Here is a 22731-nt window from a genome sequence, read left to right as displayed (position 1 = left end):
CACAGCAGAGATAGTTTTATGCTTCATAATAGGCTAGCTTTGATCCCTTAAATTTTGTTTGTTCAACTTAGGTGTTGGGTGCACAACAAAGACTTTAAAATCTCTTTCTTGCAGCGCTTGTTTCAACAATCATCATTTCCCCATCCCGTTAACAAGGTTGGAATTGTTTCTGACCCACTTTTGGGGAAATGAGCCTTCCTATAATGGATTTTGTGTGTAAGACTTTTTATTAGCCAATTCCCTCCACACACAACTTGAAGTAGAATGAAAATTGGTTTAGAAACCTTAGTATAGTCTATTCTGTGTTTCTGCTTAAAAAATTTATTGTTATTTCTTGTGACATATAGGAAGAAAATGTAGATAGACCTTGTGTTCTGTGAATCCCTCTTTTAATGCTGTGATACAGCTAGAGACTATATATAAATGTGTAAATGAATGTGTTGGAACTCATTGAGCTGATTTCATTCTTCAAATTCACTAAGTTCTTAAGGACAAAAAAAGAAAAAGCATTTTTAAATGTTTCCATTTCCAGCAATATTTCAAAACAAAATAGCAATCAACTATGCATTTCTAAATGAAAAATCTTCTTGTTGCTCTCTGCATTTTAAAGACTGTAAAGTTTGGGGATTTTTTTTAAACAGAATATCATTAGAATTGATGCGTTTCTGTGACATGTATCAATTTTTCATTTAAGCATTTTCTGATAAAGTTTGTTCTTTCATCTTTTTCCTGCTTGATGCAATATTCCCTGTCCTGTTCTCTGTTTTGTTTGGTTGGGTTTTTTCCCAGTGATTGCTATACTTGAACCTATTATCATTCTTTTTTTAAAAAAAGCCTTTTTGGCGCCCCAGCTATTTGAGCTATGAAATTTCATAATTGCTAAGTGGTTTTTATTTCTTCAGCAAACAGTAAGAAATGACCTTTTTGGACACTTGGAAACTAGGTCCCTTTTTACACATGTCAAATTAGGCATGTTAAAGGCTGATTAAAAGTTGCTTGTCACTGTTCAGACTTACTGTCATAAGTTCTTTCCCTCCAGTTTCAATTCTTTGCAGGTAGTTTGCCCAAAGGAATTATTTAAATATTCTCCCTGTCTGAAGTTCGATTTGTTTTTTTCTGTTTTTCTTCCCACTAGTTCAGTCTTTTGTACCTTGCTGCCTTGAATCAGATTCCAGTTGTGTAGTGTCATCTGCAAGGCATAGGTTTTAGTCCCTCCTTCCTTTCTGCTGTTACATTTTAGTGTTTTAAATGTTGAGGGGTTTTTTACATAATGTGGATTCTTGGCTATTTTTAATGATATTAAATTAAGCCTACATATACACTATACATTCAAGATGGAAAATGGGGTAGAGCAAGCTTTTTTACCATCCTTCTGACTTTTCTTCTGCAGTTGTGAATCTGTGTGTGATCACACACCAGCAAAGCTTTTTTTCTGACATTTTAGGATTGTGTTAGCTTAGAGAATGGACGCAGCTTTTCTACCTTGTCTTTAATAGCACAGTCACACTAGAAAAATCTACCTTTTACTGTTTTACCTCAATTTGCTATTTTAATACTTTTAGCTGAGTTATCTGTAAGTATATGGAGGAAAACAAATAAGAAACTTACTTTCTTGTCTAATTTTCTTGTCTGGCAGAGCTGGTAAATGTTGCTTGTAGCGGTGAGGGGAATAGTCAGCTTCTCATTGGAAAAGATATTGTGAGATGTCGTGATCTGTTTCATTAAATGTCTACGGTTCCTGTAATTGTGGAGCAAAAATTTGATTGAATCTCTTGCAATAGTTCCTGTGTCTGCACTTATTCTTGCAGAAATGCACGGGCTCCAAGGGCTTTCTGCAAGCACTGGTTTCGCCGAACATTTTTTTCCAATCTATTGGAGCAGGACTTCCCATATCCAAACAAATGTGATGTTGCTTTGGGGAGTCAGAGGGGTTGCTGGTTTTGTTGATTTTTTTTTTTTTTTTGGTTTGTTTTTCTTTTCTTTCTTCCCCATGATGCTGGCCTTCTGTATATGAAGCCTGAAGCAAGAGGATTTGTAACATCAGTAGTTAGAGCAGTCAAAAACAAGTGAATTTTCTGTATCATTGTGCTAGTTCTCAAGTATAGACCGGGATAGAACTTTTGGGCTTTTCCTTGCCCTTGTACCAGCATCTTAAGTGTGTTTGATGTGGCTTTTGGAACAGAAGAATCCGATTGCAGCAGCATTACAACATACAATTGTTTTTTCACATTTTCATTTGTATCTGAAAAAGAAAGCTCTTATCTCTTGCTGCTCTGTGACAAGTTTCATGTTGTTTGGTGTTGCATTTGTTTTCTTAATTGAAGCTCCAGGTTCTCTGAATTGCTGGATTATGTATTTTTTTTTTTTACCCAAATGGCACTGCATAAAAAATTGGAAATATTTATGCAAATCGAAAATCATAATTTTAGATGTTGGTTTTTTTCACCTTATTTTCATCTTTTCTTGGGACAGATTCATTTACTTTATTTTTTTTTTCTTGATAGTATTTTTGGATGGGGCTGTTCTACTTGTTTTAAAGTAAAGTGAGTCAAAAGAAAAATATTCTTTATGGTGTAGTGCAGGTCTACAAGAACTGTATGTAGAATGGTTCGTACTGAAAACATAAGGAGGGTCTAGTTTTGGGGATTTTTTTTATTCCCCTTTTATCCCAACACAATGCCATTAAAAGCTATTTTTACAGAGGACATCTTCTAAGGACCGATATATATATATATTCCTAGAATATAAGATTTCTTTGCATGGAGAACGTGATGCTCTAGCTACAGTGAATTTATAATTTGAAATAATTGCCAGAAGCAGTGTAAATAATGTTAGAGTTTTTCAGTGAAGCAGACACTGTAATGTTGGCTTTTTTTGGAGATCATAACAGTTACCTTGGTTTTGGTTTTTTTGTGATTTTTTGTTGTTGTTGTTGTTTTGCTTTGTTTTTTTTTCTGTGGATGCCCAGCGTCAGAATAATGTTTGACTAAAAAAGCAACCAATTATTCTTGGTGTTTTAAATATGTAAACTTCCTTGCTGAAATGTTATTGTAAGTTGTTTCTGTAAGTGAGCTTAGTGTAATATTTAAGAGAACTCTGGCTGAGTTTTGACTCATCTTTTGTAATCCCACTGCACTCTTATCCAGCCCCATGCATCTGTTTGCATATAAGTATTTCTTGCACACAAGAAATCACAGATATGTGGTTCAGTAATGATTTTCTTTCTTACAAGCTGGAATCAGAGAAACTCTTCCAAGCCCTCACGACCTGGGTTGCACTGATTCAGGTGTTTGCCATCCAGTCTGGAACAGCTGAAACCCAATCATTCCGCAGATTCAGTCCAGGGTCTGGCCAGCCTGACAGCTGAAGTGGTACAGGAGCACACAGGGTGAGGGGAGCAGCATTTGGCAAGGGAAGTAAATATCTAGAGGAGAGCAGCAGAGAGATTCTGGACTCTGTTGCCAGTGACAGAGGAAGGTGGATTTACCAATCCAGATCTCTCATACAGGAGGAGCATACTTGACAAAGGGCTTCAAGGCTACTGCTTTCCATGGCAGAAAGTGTAAGTCCTTAATAGGAGGATGTCTAAATCAGAGATGATTTAATTATATCAAATAATATATAATAATATATAATAATATATAGCAAATTAATTGAGAAGATCAGCTTGTCTTTTCTGCCCCTGATTTTTTTTTAGACATGGTTTATTTTACAGCAAGCTCCACTTCTAACTTTTGACTCATATTGGCATTGCTGTGCTGATAAATCCATTTTCATCATTCTGGGAGAACTGAAGAATGAAAAGTCCAACAAATGCTATAAGAAAGATTTATAAGTGCATGTAATAGCCTGTAATTCCATGGTGCTCAGGAGAACTTGTTCAGGCTTTTTATACAGTGCATGATGGTAAAAGATGTCTTCACTGCTATCATTCTTTCTGTTCCTTTGATTCTCAGAGTCGAGCAGAAGGAGCAACATCTAAAAGTGAGTAAAACAGCCCTTGAAAGCTAGGTTTTTACTAAGGGTTTGGAAAGAATTTGTTATGGAATTTCTGTACCTTTTCGAAGTGGGGATACATGATTATTGAAATTAAGATTAAAAAAGCAATATAATGATGTTACAGAGGACAATGATCTCTATTCCACATCTGCCTGGCCCAAAGGAGAGATATGGAAGATATACATGGGTAGTAGAATTTAACTTACCTCAGTCATTTAGTTGATGTGAATTTTTTTTTTCTTGTGGTTCTGTGAGAGAAACTCATGAAGATCAGTAAAAGTGATGGTAGCACTGTGAATGGGGGTATAGTGTGGAGATAGCTGTGCTTGCTGTAGGTCAGAAATGGAGAAACAGTCTAAATTAACCCTTGTAGGACTTGTCCTGTGGCCACTTTTCACTGCCTGTTTTGAAGAGAAAGCACTGAGCACTGGACTAAAGGGCTGAAAGGGAAAAAAATAAAAGAGACCAAGTGTGACAGATGCCTCAAGCCTGAGTATTGACTGAGAGGAGATTTGAATCATGGCCAAAGTCACCTTTTCTGCTGTTTCATGTGCTCTGTGCTCAGAGATGTAGAGCTTTGTGCACTCTTTTCAAGCTGTATTGCTTCATCACAGAAGATTCCCAGTACATCATCAGCTCCCCTTTCCAAATAAAACATTTTTCAAATCTTTATAATCTTAGCTAATTAATCCATGACAAAACCAGTAATTCTACTATGGCTGCAAAAGAATTTTGCATCAATAAACATGTAGATGTGTGTGGGTATAAAATCTGCAGTAACAGTGTTCACGAAGCACATTGTGTTCTAAGCACTTGCTCCTTTGCTTTGTCAGTGTTCATAAACAAGTGCACGGTCTTGAGAACACAGAAATCCTGATACTCAAAACAAAGGCACTTGGTGACTGGGATCAGTTCTTCTCTTGCCTTGCTCTCATATATGGTGTTTCAAGCAGGGATTCTGATAGCTCTGTGGAAGAATGCCAAGAATGAGATGCTTTGTGCAAACAGAAAGGGGAAAAAAATAGTTGAATGTAAGCAGGCAGCAAGACATAGAAATATACATGTTGCATTTTCTTCTCTGTAGGTTTAAAAACTAATACCAGCTGAGGGGGGAGGAATTAAAGACTTGTTTTGCTCAAATATAGGACAGGCTGTGACTGAAATTTGTTATGCTCATTCTGAAGACCTAAATTCAAGAACTGTTGTATGTTACGTATTTTCAAAACTTACCTTAAAATTCCTAAGTTCAGAAACTCCCATTTAATTTACGTTATCCACTTTGAAACACATTAATTCACTGTAATGCTCTTTCATTTCTTCACCTGAGAAATGCACTCTGCTGTCTGGAAGAACTCTTGTTATCTCAATCTGTTCAACAGATGTTAGTCATTGTGTCTCTTCCTCCCCTCTCCTGCCTTCCCCTGATATGCAAATATGGTCTTTGACATTTATATTTCCCTAATGGGAAAATATATTTCTCTGTTTAGGGTAGGTGTTGTAACTGTTTTTTTTTTTTTTTTTTTTAAATAAAATCTCTCTATTGAAGCTAGTATATCAGTTTTGTAAATTTTATCAGACGTCCTCCTCTGCCATGTAATTAATTCTTCACTGAGCGGGAGATTTATGTTTTATAAGCCCCTACATTTTAAAAATGAATCTGTAGTGTACTTTAAGGCATTTTGATTTGTGCTTGCTCTGTTTGCTTTTTCTTCTTATGAACAAACCCATCACCACTCAATTCTAATGAAATTAATACTGGCTAGAGCAGGCTGCAGGAAGAAGCCCATGAATGTTCCATGCATTTGTGGGACTCACAAACCACAAACTGACAGCTACCCAGTAAGAGACTAAATTGAGAAATCCTTCTTTTCTCTGCCTTTCCTAGTTGCAGGGCAGCATTTTTGTGAGTTTTTTGCAATATTTCATCCCTTGGGGTGATTAGGAAATGGCAGAGCTGTGACTGCCCCATGTGTTCCTTCCATGGGTGTTGCTGCTCCTGTCTGCTCAGAGCTGCTCACCCTCTCTGGCTGAATCATTGTCCTTCCTGCACCCCACTGCAGCAGATTTTCCTGAGCTCAGAGTTTCATTTTGGCCTGGGCAGGTGAGTGTGGCTGTGATTCAGGCAAGAACCCTGTGTGGACGTGTCAGCTGAGTTTCAGGCTTTTCCAGAGATCTGTGTCACCCAGCCAGCTGCACCTCAGCTGCACTGCCCCTTTTGTTTTATCTGCTGCAGGATCACTGCACAGCTGGGAGTCATCTTACAGGGCTGTAAAAATAGCAAGTTACCACTCCTGCCTGTTGGCCATGACAAAATAATGACAAGATTTAATCCTGAGAAATTGCATTTTTGTTCCAATTTATTATGTAAAATGCAGGAGGTGAATTAATGGCAGTGTGACCAGGAACAGAATTTTTGTCTGTCCTGCAGACTTGACCAGAACAGGCATTTTCTCAAGCACAAAGAGAGTTAAGTGATTTTTTTTTTTCTATTTTCTAGAAGACAGCATTATGTTAGGTACCAAATAACCTTTATAGTAATTCAGTAAATTATAAAATAAAAGGCTTCAACTAAAATATTTTTGCAGCCAAGTAAGGAATCTAGTCAACCATTACTGACATTGATTCACTGACCTAGAAAATTACTTTAATGCACATATCAATTTACTTGCTGATTTCTAACATTTCAGTGGATTGAAGGGAAAAAAAAAATTTGCAAAACTGTTATTGCTGAGAGCCCTCATGTATCACGTATTATAAAATTCACTACAATTTCCTGTACTAAATCAATTATAGACTTATTGTAGCCTCTTAGCTTAACCTTTTTTAATTTTTTCTAAGTTGAACTTAGATAATTTATGAGGGTATTTATATGGAGCTGATTAATTTGATTCTTTGCCTTTTGAATACAGTTAATTTAACTGTGATTCTCATTCCAGATCTGTAAGGGACTCTTTGTGCAAGAGGACATACCTAAATATGATTTTAAGGAAGACAAAAAAATTTCCTAAGAAAGATGCTATTTTCTAATTGAAAGTAATTGATGAATAAAGGTATTCTGTCAGCCTGTTGGACAGAAATTAGGCTTTTTTGTTTAAAAAAGACAAAGACTTCAGACCAGATGACACTGAAGCTAATGCTAATACTACTTGTGGAAATTCAGAAGTCACTTCTGAGTTCCTGGTTCTGCCACTGGCTTCCCACAAGTGCCCCTGTTCTGCCCCTTTTTTTTTTACTTTCTGAGGAGTCAGAATTTAATTGGTTCATGAGAGAGGAATAATGAATGCCTGTATCTAAAAATATGTTTCATGAATGCATAAAGTAAAGAAATTTGGAAAATGTTTTTTGGCTGATCCCTATTGTTAAACCAAATTATTACCTTTAAGAGCAGTAAGGGCCAGAATTTGAGGCAAATATGATATTTTTGTGTTGAAGCTTTTTTATTCATGGACAACTGGAAATGACAGACTCCATGTTGAATTCTCACAAATAAAAGGGATCCAAAGGTCACAATAAAAAAAGAAACACATCCTAGAATAAGAATTTAGAGATTTTGAATAAGAGACTGTTCCTACCACCCACTGCTAAAGTGAGGTCAAGTGATGAAAAAATAACATTTCAAAAAGCGGTTTTTGAGGACAGCTAGAGAATTCAGGAATATCATTTCCTTTAAATTACCATAGAATCATAGAAACAGAATGGTTTGGATTTGAAGGGACCTTAAAGTTCATCCAGTCCCAAACCCCTGCCATTGGCAGGGATGCTTTTCACTAGACCAGGTGGCTCAGAGCCCCACCCAGCCTGGCCTTGAACACTTCCAGGGACAGGGCATCCACAGCTTCCCTGGGCAGCCCCTTCCATACTTTCAATCAAGTTTTTGAAAATTTAAAGTGTACATGTCCTAAATCCCCTTAACAATTTCCATTGTAACAGTCTGTACAATCTGTTAGGGGCACGATGCTGAATTCAACTTGCATTTAGGCATTTCTAGATTTATATTGGCAGGGAAATAAAAGACCAGCATATGAAACTATCTTCCTAATTTTTATCTGTGTATTAACCTGAGGTTCACTAGCACAACAGGGGAAATTTAGGGGATGTTTTAAAGAGACCAGGTTTGTGTTTAGCTACATGTGAGGTGCATGACATTTGTAAATAACCCTCTTAGAGAGGACTGGAAAAAAATATAATCGTTATACAGCACCACGCTCAGCAAAGCCCAGCAGCTTTTTCCTGTCTCTGCTGCTACGTGGCAAACATCCAGATATCTGCTGTACTAACATTTTCTCCTGGGAGGAGATGAAGAGAAAAGGGTCCATAAGGTTTCCATTGGCCTAGACAACTGAAACATCTGCTAGATTCATGAGCAGCTTGCTGGCCTAAGTCATCAGGGAGAACTGCTGCAGATCAGCACTGCCATATCAATGGATATTTCATACACCACAGGGAGGAAAAGAGAAAGTCAGGAGGGTAAGTGATTTTTATTTCAAAGTACACCAAAGTCCAGTTTTGCATAGTGTGATATCTAAATTGCATTAAATCAGAGCCACATCCGCAACTGATCTGCACGCAGGACTCATTAGGGGAAGAGGTACATGAAATAATAGCAGGATCCAATCCTAATGTTCTAATATCTGCTAATAGAAACAATTCACCTAGTTCCCAGATGAAATTTGGCAAAAAGCAATCACCTGAGGAAACATTCTCTTCACTCAGAAGGTTGCACAGAAAATGTGTTTCTGAAATACAAATAGTGCTGTTGGAAGGGAAAGGGCCATTCTTTGTTGGGACACACAGAAGGGGAAAGAGCAAGCGTTGTAGCAACAAAGGGAGAGGGCAGAGTGGAATATGAATCCTTGTTTGGTGTAAACTGCCTTTCATTTTTGTAGGTCAAGCCTGGCTTCTGATGCCTAAAAGTTTAGTCTGGCCTAAGTAATTTTCTTGTTTATAATTTGGTGCTATTTAGGTTCAAAAAAGCTGCTAGGATTGTATAAAGCAGTTATTCTCCAGACCAATTCCTGGCTTTATTTTATTGTGTAAACCTAAAGGGAAGGCAACCCACCAAGTACAAAGTCAGTTTTAAAATGTTGTTTTGTACTTGAGCTTTCACGAGCTTAAACAGAGCTGTGATCTCCTCTGCACAAGAAAGAGTCAAACATCGAAGAAGGCAGATATCGACAGGGTGGGCAAAATCATCAGTAGTGAAAACTTTGTGAATATACAGATGATCAAAAGTGGAAAACACGTTATTAATCATTCTGACTTTTCCTTTGTGAGAATCAGAACTGCTTTCTTCAGGGAGAATTCCTGGCTGGCCAGGATGTGTTTAGGCATTGATCAACACAAGGTCATTAAGGGAAGTGCCTGTTCAGATCAAACCTCCTGCATGCACCATATTTCCCACCTCTAAGACAGCGTTTCTTTTGTGTGTTAAAACATAACTCTTTGCAATAGTTTTTATATTTGTGAAAGTGATTTTTTTTTTCCCAAAAATATGTTTAGCTTGTCCATATTTTGTTCCATTGACAGAATTCAAAGATCTGACTCCTTTATATTGATCCCCCATTTACTGCTAGGATAGTTTTATCAGTACTCTTTACAACTACAGAGTATTTCACTGAAAAAAAACCACCAATGATGTAGTAATCAGAACAAATAAGTCTCTGATCAAAATCTGTTTGTTTTCACCTTTGCTATTTTCCTCATTTACCTTTGATGATGACATGTCACCTGAAGCAAACTGAGCAGTGAAAGGTTCTTTGGTAGCAAAGATTTATTTAGTGCACTGGTGCAGTAACAGGTGATTCTTATTCAGACTTGTTTCCAAACTAGAGGTGGTAAGATCAGTGTTTAAATGCGCTGTTCTAGTCTAATTAAAATATACTGCAGTAAAAAGAAGTTAAATTCCCAGAAGCAAGCTGAGCTTTATTAGCAATTTTAGCCCTGTTCTTTGTTCCCCTCCCCTATGTGGGCACATATGCGTAAGTATGTACAAGTGACGTGTTTAATTATGTATTTTTTTAACAAGTACAAAGCTACTGTGTGAGCAAATACTAAGGCAAACCTAGAATAGTTTTGGTTTTCACTTTTGCTCTGCTGTTCAATACAGTGAAAGGTTCAGGATTCCATTTAAACACAGGAGGTGCCATTTGGTGAGTGAGCTCTTGCCATGCATATTTGCAACTAACAATGAGCACTGCAGTTATGGTGCATTTTGGGGCATCTCTGAATGCTTTTTTACATCACGAACATCCCAACTACAGCACTACTTGGAGCTGATTTGTATAGCAACCTCTTCTCTGTTTTTTAACTTCTCTTTGAATGACATTTCAGAAGTTGGTGAGACGAATTTGAAAGTGGAAAAGGTTTTAAACCTTCATTGTGTTCTGCTCAGGTAGAAAAAGTGGTCAAACAGACAACAAAGACCAGTAGGTATACAGTAAGAAAGTCCTTGCCAGGTGGGTTACCTGCATGTTGGACTTCAAATACCATAATTTGTCTTGAAGGATGAAGGAAGGAGGAAAAGTGTATTCTTGGAGAGATGTAAGTATATTTTCTTTTATAGAACTCAGTAGTTGGAAAGCTTAAGACAGCATTTTTTTCCAATAGATTTGAAATTTTTCACAAATGAGACGAAGGAAGTAATGAAAGAGATTGTAGCAAAATGAGGAGGGAAAAAATGAATCAAATCTACTGATACATGTTTTTATTCTTGGTCTAATTACCTTTCAGTGGAATGTCTGATTTGAACAAATGAAAACCAAAGTATTTTTTTTTAATTTTTCCTGAAGAAATTATTTTTCTTTTAATACTGTATGAAAAGTTAATATTATCAGCCCATCTTCTAGCCAAAATGTCTAGTAGTTTCCATCTTCTTTACACATTACTTATTTTCAATAAAAGTATTATTTTTCAAAGTATTTCCCCCCAGTATTAATGTTAAATGCTTTTACATATGGTCAGAGTGTTTCAAAGCAGGATGAAAATAGAGGACAATTGTGGGAAAGTCTGTGGTTGGGCTTCTGAATAACTGGGAGATTAGCAAAGGATATCTTTGTTATATATTAGAGATTAGGAATAGAAATATGGTGACAATGAGGCCCAGATCCTCAAAGAAAATAAACTGTCCAATTCCTTACTCTTCATGTTAGGACTGGATGCTGTCCTGCTTTTAGAGAAAAAGGACTTTTCAGTTGGTTAAGGCACAAAGAATTGAGCATAGTGCTTTAAAGTGACAAGTGGCACAAAGCTCTGAGTCGTATTTACAGTTATGAGAACCAGAAAATCCATCCGTGTGTTTAAACTTTTGTGGGAAGATGAGGTTCACTTCAATTATGTTTGGATTTGTAACTTCCTCAGAGTGGTGGAAGAGAATGCCTTTCAATAAATAATAACTGAATAAAATCACTGCATACTCTTCTTGATTCTCAAGCAAGTAATACCATGGTGATAGCCAAGAATAAGAAATAGTCACCTATGCAAGGTTCCTAGGAAACAGCACTCTTTGTGCTTCCTCCCCCTGCCCCCCATTGTCTCTCTCATACTTTTTCCTGTTTATCATTGTGGAATAATTTTGCTTTGGTATGTTTTTTGTTTTCCCCCCACCCCAGTTTATTTCTGCATTCTCTTTCACTATAATATGGTCCAAAATAATTATATTTTGAGTTAGCTGTTCGTTTGGAAACGTACACCTGAAACTCATGGAGTTAAGGACTGAAGAGGAAGCTTCTTCCTTTTCTGTTTTTGCTGTCTGACATGAATTCCATAGGCTGAAATCAGAGGCTGTACTGGTGCACTCTTGTCCTTTGCCTTTGCATTATTTTAGCATTGCTGAAACATTTTAAAAGGCTCAGTGACCTTGAATGCACAGTCTGGGGTCAACAGTTATTCTCTGCATTATCTCTCCTCTCTCTCTCCTGAACCTGTCATTCTGTACTAAGTTTCTGCAATGCTCTCATTAATTCCAGTGCTCTCTGCAAGAGGTTTTGTTACTGGAGTATGTAACAGTTATTAGAGAACACAATTTTATTTGGTTTGTTTGTGTCAGTTTTTAAATGATGTTTCTTCAGTGAACAAACAATTTTACAGCATAAATTCAAAAAGTATTTGCAATCCAGATCTGAGACTAAATTACTCCTATTTAAAACAGCAAGTTCAGAAAGGTGAATACATCAGTCAAGGACTCTGTGTATCAAATAATGCTCAGGCAAGTTTTTTGTTCTTTAAAAATGCTGTGTGAATGCAGTTTAACATGCAGGCACATTGCTGTATTTTCTTTTAGAATAAAGCAAAGCAGGCTCTTATGCATCAAGAGTTAAACAGTCTTTTGTTAATCTGTCATTGATATTTTTACCACGCTCTCAAGACTGTTTTAAAGGAAATTAAAAAATAGTCGAGTCAACAACTTGCATAGTTTATTCCTTCAGAATTTCCAGGACTCTAACCTTCAATCTGGTATCCATGCTGGCAAAACAGAGGAGCAGATTCATTCCCATTGCAAAGTCAGAAGAAGCACACAGCTGCACAGTAATGCAGATCTCTGTTTATGCCTGCTGAAATGCAGTTCACACTATCATTGCTCTTTAAATTAGGTAAAGACAAGCTAATAACACTTTGTCTCCTTGGAGAGATGTTTGCATTATTTCATATATAAATTAAGTGAGAAAGCCAGGAAAGTGATTCAGTATATTAGGTGTTTCATCATAATAGCTTTTTTCCCCCTAATGTTTTAGTTTCTTTACTAAGAAAGAAGCCAAAATTAATGTAGTCTGCCTACAGATGCAGGCTTCGATATGAAGTAGTAAGCTGCTTGCTCTCTCACCCAAATATTTACTTTTTTTTTAGGGCCTGGTCCCATTAAAATCAATATTTGGAATAAGACTGTTTTGAAAAACAATTGCTCAAGTTTGTTTTGTTGTTGTTGTGGGGGGGGGGGGTGTTTTTTGGGTTTATGGAGGTTTTTTTTTGTTTTTTTGGTTTTTTTTTGTTTTGTTTTTGGTTTTTTGTTTGTGGGTTTTTTGGTTGTTTTTTTTGTTTTCTTTTTTTTTTTTTTGTTTCCTTTGCTAAACCTTTGCATTTTTATGGGCTCTGGTTTTGGCTGACACCATGCTATAGAGGTATCAAATAAAAAGCCCATGGCTTTGTGGTTCCATGCAAGACTGAAAAGGATAAATCTCTGTTATAGAACTGTAGACTCTACTTTTTCCCTAGACATGCCGATAAACTTAATTTACCTCATGGGGACACTGGTCTGCCAGGTTCTCAAAAGTAGAGCCAATGTGGCAAAACATTAATAATTCACTGCTGTATCACTCCCCTCTTTTCCAAGCCATCTTCTCTACCCAAAACCATTTCTTTTTGTGACTTTCTGCACTGATACTGTGAAATTCTCTTCATTTTTGGCATAGCTGTTCACTTTACAAAAAGAAGCCTTTGCAGAAACAAAAGAGAGGATTATGTTTACTCAGTGTTTTCTCACAGCCACCTAGTCACATTTATAATTAGCCTGGTTAATTGATTAGAATGCATCACCTAAGCACTAAGTGGAAGTGTTGAACTCAATAAAGAGCTTTCATTGTCATTGCAAAAAGTAAAAAAACAAAAACAAAAAAAAAAAAAAAAACAAACAAAAAACCCCCACTAATAGCAAACCTACAAAACCAAGCTAAAACCTAACCCAAATGTAAACAAAAAACCATGAGATGAACTCACATGATGAATGTTTACAAACTGGACCAAATAATACTTATTCAACACAGACTTGTCACATACTGAGATAAAAATCAGTATTAAATGTAAAAGAAGTTTAGCAGTGATTTCTGGGGGGAACTTTTCTTGACAGGAAGCAGCTTGTGGCTAATGAGATATAAGTATTGGTCCTCCACACAGCATTGCAGAAACAACCTGTGGCAGAATATACTTAACCATAACTCCATCTAGTTCCAAAAGTTTAAATAGTGTTGCTAATAAAGGTGCTAAAATAAGTAGAGGGGCTGGGATGCAAAATTATGACAATTATGTCTTGATGGAACTGCCTTTCTGCAGAAATACCATTGCTTGTTGTAATTTACCTTTGCATAACCTTGTAGGGTTTTTTTCTTTTCAGATGCAAGGAAATTAATAATGTGGGCCATCAGTATAATTTTTTAAACTCTTTATTAGTGTACTCCATAAAGGCAGTGAAATTGTTTGTTCTCCCTTTAGATTTTATATGTAATTTTATATACTGTAGTGGATATATAAATATATTTGTGTATTTGATTGACTTGACCTTCTGATGGAGGCTAGAAATGTCATTAATTCCCAGTCATTTGTTGGGAGGAAGGTAAGTAAGTTGGATGGGTAGCTCTGTCTTTAGGATGGGCAGCATCTGAGTCATATTCATTATCTCAATTATACCTGTCAATCACCTCAGTTAATAGTAAAGTGGGAAATAAATTGTACTGAACTTACCTAAAAAGCTGTGTTCAGTGCAGTGAAGCATAGGGATGTATAAATAGGAGCTACAGGAGGAGAACTGGAAGGGTGTGTGAGGAAAAATACCAGCCCCATGCTAAACCTTCAGTCACACCTGTGTCAGAGCCTGGGGCCGAGGGACTCTTAAATGTGCAAACAGGAGCACCAAAAACTGGCAGAGAAGTGGCATCACCTTTGCATTTTTCTGCCTTCTCTGTCTGCATCAGAGGGGCTTCCAGGTCTGGGCTGCACACTTCAGAAAGAGGGCATGGAGAAGAGCCACAGACTAATTAAAGGATGAGAAAAATGCAATTTCTGCAGAAAGACTTAGGAGTTCAATTTACTTAGATTATCAAAAAGAAGGTTAATGGGTGATATGATCACAGTGTCTGAGTGCCTACAAGAGAAATTTGATAAGAGAGGGCTCTTCAGAGCAGGGGAAAAAATACAAGAGCCAGTGGAAGCTGGATGCTACAGCAAGACAAATTCAGAGCAGGAGAAAATATTGTGATTTTGTTTGAACAATGATGTCTGTTGCTCTCCGAAATAAGTTGCTAAATTTTCCATTACTGGACTTGTTAAGTCAAGGTGGAATGCTTTTGTTAGAGGACATTAACAGAAACAATGCCTTTCCCACAAAATATTGTCAGTTCCTCAAGAACCAGAAGGCATCTTTAGTGGCATAAACCACTTCTTTGCCACTTCTACTGCAAGAAAAGGACAGGACACTGATGCTTTCTTTAATGTTCACCTGTTTCATAAAGGGCTTTACAACCTTCTCCTGTCCTTTCAGCCCTACTTCAGTATCCCAAATTATATGCAAAGAGTAAAGTATATCTCATAAGGTTTGGGTTTTTTTTTTCTTAGTTTTCCCACCACATGCTAATATTTTTGTCTTCATTAAGAGGTGTGCAGTACCCATTCATTTGGACTTGCTTTTGTATAGTTTTCTCTGTCCTGCAAAGGCTCTCTTCTTTCTACTCAGGCTGTTTTCCATGTCATTTTTTTTTTCTCATTTTCTTTGTGCCTCTTTCTCCAGTCCAAATTTCCCATGAAGCTCTGTGCATCTTCTCCAAAACCATGCAGATTCTCTGTTGGCAAGAGATAAGACAAATGTCTTGGTCTTATTTTTATATTCTAAATTAATTCTTGTTTCCAAATCATCAGCTATCTCTAGGGTGGCCAGAAAAAAGAAAATTCTTCTGACCTATTCACTTTATGGCATCCATTGTTTCCATTTATGTGGTTGATCAGAATAGTTTACTTCCTGGCCAGAGATGAGTCTGTGACTGGTTAACAAATGACAGAGTGCATGTACACCTTCATGATAAGAGCTGTAATATCAGACAGAGAATACAGGGAAATTGTGGGGAGATCTCCTAAACTGTGTTAATAGGGTCCTGAATCATTACAGCAGGTTCTCTATTAAACTACCTCCCATTCCAGTTCTTTAATGCAAGTGACAGATTTCACTGTGCTAATCTCTGCACTAGGTTCTGTTTAATGCTTCTTGTAGGCAGAAAGTGTTTTAGCCCACATAGCCTCCTATTCACAGCTCATGCTTTAGAAGGTTATTTCTTTGGTAAGTTGCCTGTAATTTAGTGGAAGTAATAACAGGCTGTGTGCATTTTTCTGGATTAAAAACTTCTAATTTAAATGATAAGCAATTTATGCAGTATCTTGAGGTTCCTTGACACGCTGGAATTGAAAGAGGAGAAATGGAAGAAAATTATGAATATTTTCTGTTTTCTTTTTTTTTTTATCCTTGTTTATGATTTTTCTCTCATCATATATTTCTCAATGTGTGGTTTTCAAGAAGTAGGGTTTGATTAATGAAGTGTCAGATACAGAGGATGTCATGAGAATTTTGGCATTTATTATTTGCAGCATGTAAATTAGCTATGGTATTTTTAGTATCCCTTGTTTTCTTATTTACTATATCTGTTATCCTGTTGATAGTAAATACCGTCTTGGAGTGAATACCAGTACATGGTAAATCTTGATCTTTAGACAGCTGTAGTTGTTATTTATACAAAAATTATGGCAGTTATCAGATCTGCATTTTGATGGAAATATTTTATTTATTTTACTGCATGTTGAAGGCCATTTGGATTATTTTACGTAGGCAAATCAAAATCTGGCTAGAATTATGTTTTTGACAATATCAGTAGGTCAAATAGAAGTTCAGTTGTTAATATTTTATTTAATATTTCTTTACTCTAGTCATCTGCAAACCTGTACCCCGGATAATAGACTTTCATATTATCCTGTTTTTGTATAGAAGACATGCCTCACTCAGTTAACCTAGTTGGGGACAAGTGTGATGAGAGCCACTAAAATAGGGTGTTTCTCTGAAGGTTGTATGCTGGGTTTGTGATTCTGTATTGTATCATTAATGGATATTGTATAAATTATTTCCGTGATGCGCTGGTGACACATCTATGAACTTGCTCCCTCCTGTAGGACTGAAGAGAGGTTTTTAATTTCTGACACATCCCACTTGAGTGTCAGTCTTGGCATTATACTTCTTACACAAGCATCTCTCCCTACGCTTCAGTGCTTCTTTTAATAGAACCTATTATTATATAAAAGTATAAAACGAGGAGAAGAAGAAAGAAGCATCTATTTAATTTGGAGTATTAGGTTGTCTTTCTTTTGCATTCTTAAATAAATATCTCCTAGATAGCAATCAAATGTTCAACAATAGACCTTGCTTATTATTAAAGGTTTTTTTCTTTTCCCCACCCATGTTAAAATACACTTGCAGGTTTTTTCTGTGCTCCCCTCTTGCAGCCCTGTCTGTCAAAATGTGTTGTGCTGTCTGACAAGGGTTGTGCCATCCTCACACTACATCAACACTTTAGCCTAACTATGCCTCGTTATTCAAGAACCTGACTGATAATACTCCTGCCTTCCATAGAGGCATTTGGAAATCTTCCCAGTGACTTTTCAGCAAGCACTTAATGCGACTCATAATGCTCTGGGGTAGAACCACAGAGGTAAAAGAGACCTACTACATCATCTCTTGCATTTTCATATGACATCAGGTTATACTCCCCCAACAGAGCATGCGTCAAGTATAAGATTAACACTACATTTGCTCTCCAACAACTTTCCAAACCTGACACAGAAAGCAGCATCCTGAGAGACCTTTAAAACGTATTAAAAAGAAACAGGGAGTCAAGGTTGCCCCATCCCTCTGTGTTAAAAACTTTGTGGATTTTTATGTTATGCTTTCAGTGATGTTTTCAACAATGATTTAACTGTATAGCCTGCACTGAGTTGTCTTTGGTATGTCTGAGGAGACAAAACTGTAGAGTATTTCTTTGGAACTAAATAGTATGACCTACCGAGGGGGAAAAGAGGGGGGGAAGCTCTTATTTCTTAATTTGTCATGTTTCTCAGATACAGGGAATATACTGTAAATGCAGATTTTAAAAATGAGTTGTACTACCTTTCTTTGGTCAGACTAGACCACACTGTATTCCAGGTCTGTCATCTGTGGGAAGCTGCTGAAATAAATTCAAACCTGCAACTTCAATATTTTCTTTTTTTTTTTTCCCTCCTATTCTCTTCCTTTCTGCATCCCCTCCCTCCCTCCTCAGGCAGCCAAGGGCAGTTCCCACTGACACAGAACGTCACAGTTGTTGAAGGGGGAACAGCAAATTTGACCTGCAGGGTCGATCAAAATGATAACACCTCCCTCCAGTGGTCAAATCCAGCTCAACAGACACTGTACTTCGATGACAAGAAAGGTAAAGTATTTCCTGAACTCATGCTTCTGCACTGCTTTTTATAAGAAAGAAATATTTAAAACCATTTCTCCTTAATACTCTGATGTGAATGTATTCCATATATCTTCTAGGAATAGGTGTCTTCCGTTATAATTATTATTATTTTTTTACTGGGGCTGACTGAAATGCTCTCTTGCCTATTCTATTCTATTCTATTCTATTCTATTCTATTCTATTCTATTCTATTCTATTCTATTCTATTCTATTCTATTCTATTCTATTCTATTCATAGGATTTGAAGGGATTATTGTAAGATAATTTGGAAAATATTGTTGCAAAATATCTTGGAAGAGAATTTATGAGTGGCAAGAGGAGTAGCAGCCCATAAAACTCGTGCCTTGTTCATATTTATGTGTATGCATAAATATATATTCTATATATTTGTAAATTTATGTATATAATCTCACAGTTTGCCACTAGTGCATAGCACTCTGGTTGTTGGTGCAGTGCACAGTTGCTGTGGTATCTGTTCTCAACAGCTAATGAAAATGCTTGGATTTTGTGTCCTGATGTTTCCAATGTATCCATGCACAGGTGGTTTTTTTTATATATTTTAGTTAAATTAGACGAGAAAAAGAGACCAGAAAACACCCATTCCTTACAAAAATAAGGGCATTAATGTGCAGTGTTATATATTTGTAGACACTGATTTGAACTGAAAAAGCATTGCATTTTGCATAATAGAAAGTTAACATAAAGATTACATAGATACTGTTAAGAAATTAAAGTTAGGAGTAATAAATTCATCACTTGGCTTTAAAAAAATGTAAAAGTTTTGGTGTCGATTTCAGTAGTACTAAAATTCAGCAGTTATACTTAATTCCAGTGCTTGAATTTATTTTGAAAGGTGCTACATACTCTAGAACATATTTTAACAAGTGGAGTTATTACTCTACTCAAAATTGAAGAACTGCTGTCCAAATGCTGTGCTGAATGATTACAAGAGTTTAAAACACCTTGTAGGACTGAAAATGCTTTTTGGATCTGTGCACTTCAATAAAAGAGAATCTAAAACCTGTCATTTTATACCTGCAGAAGCTGCAATCAAAATATGTTTTTTTTACTATTAATATAATAGCTGAATAGAATCTCTTGATGGTGTTGAAGTGGTTCCTTTCTCTTTTATCTAATTTCCTGTAGCGTGTAATCATTTGATTTGCAATTTCTTTGAAATCATAAGTACCTTTTGAATGTAGGATTGAAGATGAGAGGTTTATAAGGTGAAAACTTTGCAGCTCTAAGTCCTGTGCTGTCACCTTTGTCCACATGCACCCCTTCATTTTAGCTGTAATCATTAGTGATTTGGGGTGGTTAAGTAATGTCTGCAAAACTAAAAGCAGAGAGAGACCTTGTCTGCTGATAAGGCACATTAATACTCAGAAAATCTATCTCTTTTCTAAAATAAGTGACATCTTAAAGGATGCTGAGAAAAACTTGTGAGGGCTGCAAATACATTAATTTGAGCATTGGAGCCATTTTGGTGTGAACTGAGTTTTCTGTGTGCTTTAGCAAAATCTCTATTTTTAAAACAAATAATTGAAGCTTGTATTACTTTTTAATAGAATGAATTAAAGCCACAGGATTTGAATGGCATGCAGAGTAGTAAGTACTAGAAGCAATTTATATTCCCCACAAGAAATGTGGAGAGCTCAAGTGTGTAAATTTAAGGGACTGCAGTCTTTATTGAACTTTTAGCTTGTCCCAAGACTTGAAGGAGTTTTGATGATTAATTTTATGGAAGAATTACTATGCATCTATCACACATGAAAATGTCTTCATGTGGTGAAGAAAAACTTCAGATCCTTTAGCTGAATATATTAGGTCTTATGTTAGCAGCAGTTTGTACTCTGTGATATTTCCAGTCTCAAGTATACTGAGGGGGGTGAGCAGTACATCCAGTTCCTGCATGGAAAACATTCTTCTACTTCTGAAAGTGAAGTTACAGCTTTCACTGGCAATTTTTCCTGTTTGTATATGTATGGGTTTCTGTGAGAAAGAAAGACATTTCCTTCACATGCTTCTGATGCTTGCTCTATTGAGCCAAAATGGCGGGAGATATTTATGAGTGGCTTTGTCAGGAAATGATGGCAAGTGAAACTGTAAAGGCTTCCCCTTTTTTTTTTTTCTCTCCTCATTTCCCACTTCTCCCAGCCAGGCATACAATTTGGCTATAAAAAAGCAGCTCTCTACTAGACCCAGTCATTGCATTTGATTTATTGGCAGCAGTGCCTCTGCCAGAGTCTATTCAAACCTGTCTCTTATTGTTAGCCAAAACCAACCTCCAGGTCTTACTCATCCTTTCAACACCATGAACATTGCTTTTTAATAGCTGTGTTTCTCAAACCCTGAAAATTAATGGAAGCTTGAATAGCAATGGAGTTATGTTCTGTGTAGAAAACAGAAGCTTAGACAAGCAGTATCCCCAGCAGCCTTTATATCCATCAGAGCTGAGTAACTCTGGGAGTTGTCATGTTCAGAAATAAATCAAATTTGCTTACTTTGAACTTCACTTCCCCTCACTAAGGTTATTTTCTATTTATATGAATGGCACACGTACGAGTGAGAGTGTATTTCTTTCATGTCTGGAAGAATAAAACAAATTCAAGAAACCTTTCTTTTTGATAGCTATATATTTTAATAATTAGGAGAGAGCCAAATAGTAAAATGAAGGAACATGCAATGTAAGTTTCAAAAGAGGGTTGAGAGTCCAGTAGAATATGAGGGAGGTGAGAGCTGTCAGAATATGTAATAATTAAGGTTAGAAAAGGCCTTTAAGATAATCAGGTCCAACCACTGACCTTAGGACCACCACCATATGGCAGAAAAGGTGCCAAAACTAGAGGAAATTGTTCATGAAGTAAAAAGCTCTTCCCTGCTGGATTGCCCTTGGCAAGACCCCTTCCATGCTCACGCTTCTTTCTCAAGCAAGTTGGTTCCCCTGTCTTGCAAAGCCATTTTCTGACCAGAATAGACCTTCTTGTGAAAAAGGAAAATAGATTCAGTCACCCGGAAGGAAGGTGCCCTTCAAATTCCTGTGCCTTTCCACAAGGGGTTAATTATTAGTCTTCAGTTTATTAAAAATGGATGACATATATATTATGAAAGTCACATTCATGTAACTTTGCATTCTTCTGAGCTGTGATGTAATCATTGACATTGAAGTTAGGAGTCGTTCTTCCTTTTCTGTTCCAGACATTCAAAAGTGCAGAAGTGCAATGAGCCAAACACTAACACCAAAACCACATTATTGAAATTACTCTTCTGCTTCCCCTCACTTACTGCTTTGGCCACCTCTTTCTAAGGACAGATTTTTCTCATTTTGGAGGATTGCGTGGCTGGTAAAAAGCACTTCCACCTCCAGCCTTCACATCAGTTTAATATTTATTTATTATTTATGAAGGAGTCAAGGACTATTTTTGACTTGGGACATTTCTGGCACTATACAGCCTTACTATTGGCCTATACAGCCTTCAAATGATGCAGACAAAAAAATCAGGAGAGCCCTGTTTCAGAAAAGGCAACACGGAATTTAGTGGATGTAAAATCACAGTTGAGAGGTTGTTTCCAGGATTTCATCACTTGTAGTACATCTGTTTTGTTTTTGCTGTAAATTTAGGCCTAAAATGTGTTTGAATCATTGTGGTAATAGGAATAGGGAGGAGAAAGAAATCATATTTTCCTACAGGAAATTAAGTTGTAGCTTTATTTTATCTAACCAAGGTGAAACTGTAGCTTCTCTCCAACTCTTTTTTGACACTGAAATATTTTAGGATTTGAAATAACGTTGTATTCATTATTATTCTAGCACAGAGCGGCTAAAATGCACGAAGATATAAATGTTTGAGCTGGTGGACTTGGTCTCACTGATGATCTGTCTCCTTGTGGTCCATTTTGGTACTTCTATCTTTTTCTGGTTCCTCTACCTCAGAGATTCAAGGGCACTGTATATCAATAATATTTTTAATTATTTCTCTTTCATTTAAAACATCAAACCTTTACGAGCCAGTAAAAATGCTGTACTGAATAAGTGGATGCATGCTCCTAAACGTTAATAATCTTAACAACCTTACCTTGGTCTCCCACCCCTGTGTCCCCCAAGAGAATTTTAAAGACTGTGTCTTCTCAAAAAATAGGAATTCACAACTCACCCTAAGGAAGTTCAGATTCTCTGGAAACAAATGCAAATTGCATGCTGCACTTGAAATGAGTTTTCCCTACACAATTTTCAATTAAAATGAATAATTGCCATAGAAACCTCCATATCACTTTATGCACCCAAGTACCTATAATTGCATAGCTGCCTTTGGAAGAAGTACAATGTGCAACAGTGTAGAACTGGCAGATATTATTTTAAATTAATATAGGTTATTTTAGTTTATCTTCACTGGTGTCACTTCTTAAGGGTTTTGAGTGGGCAATAAACGTGGAGAGACATAAATATGAATGCAGAGCTATAAGGAAAAGGCCACAGCATGGAAACATAGAG

General features: G+C 36.7%; 1 protein-coding gene across 1 annotated transcript in view; it reads left to right on the top strand.

Annotated features, from left to right (window-relative positions):
• The first annotated feature begins 17819 nt into the window (after positions 1-17819).
• Positions 17820-22731, top strand: part of CADM2 (cell adhesion molecule 2) — a 159275-nt gene continuing 154363 nt past the window's right edge. Inside the window, exon 1 of the mRNA XM_062515335.1 lies at positions 17820-18206. Coding sequence (XP_062371319.1) covers positions 17846-18206 — 361 coding nt within the window. The 5' untranslated portion in view covers positions 17820-17845. The remainder of the gene's footprint in view (positions 18207-22731) is intronic.

The sequence above is a fragment of the Cinclus cinclus genome, chromosome 2 (assembly GCF_963662255.1).
Source record: "Cinclus cinclus chromosome 2, bCinCin1.1, whole genome shotgun sequence".
NCBI lineage: Eukaryota > Metazoa > Chordata > Aves > Passeriformes > Cinclidae > Cinclus > Cinclus cinclus.
This window is presented reverse-complemented; position numbering and strand designations above follow the sequence as displayed.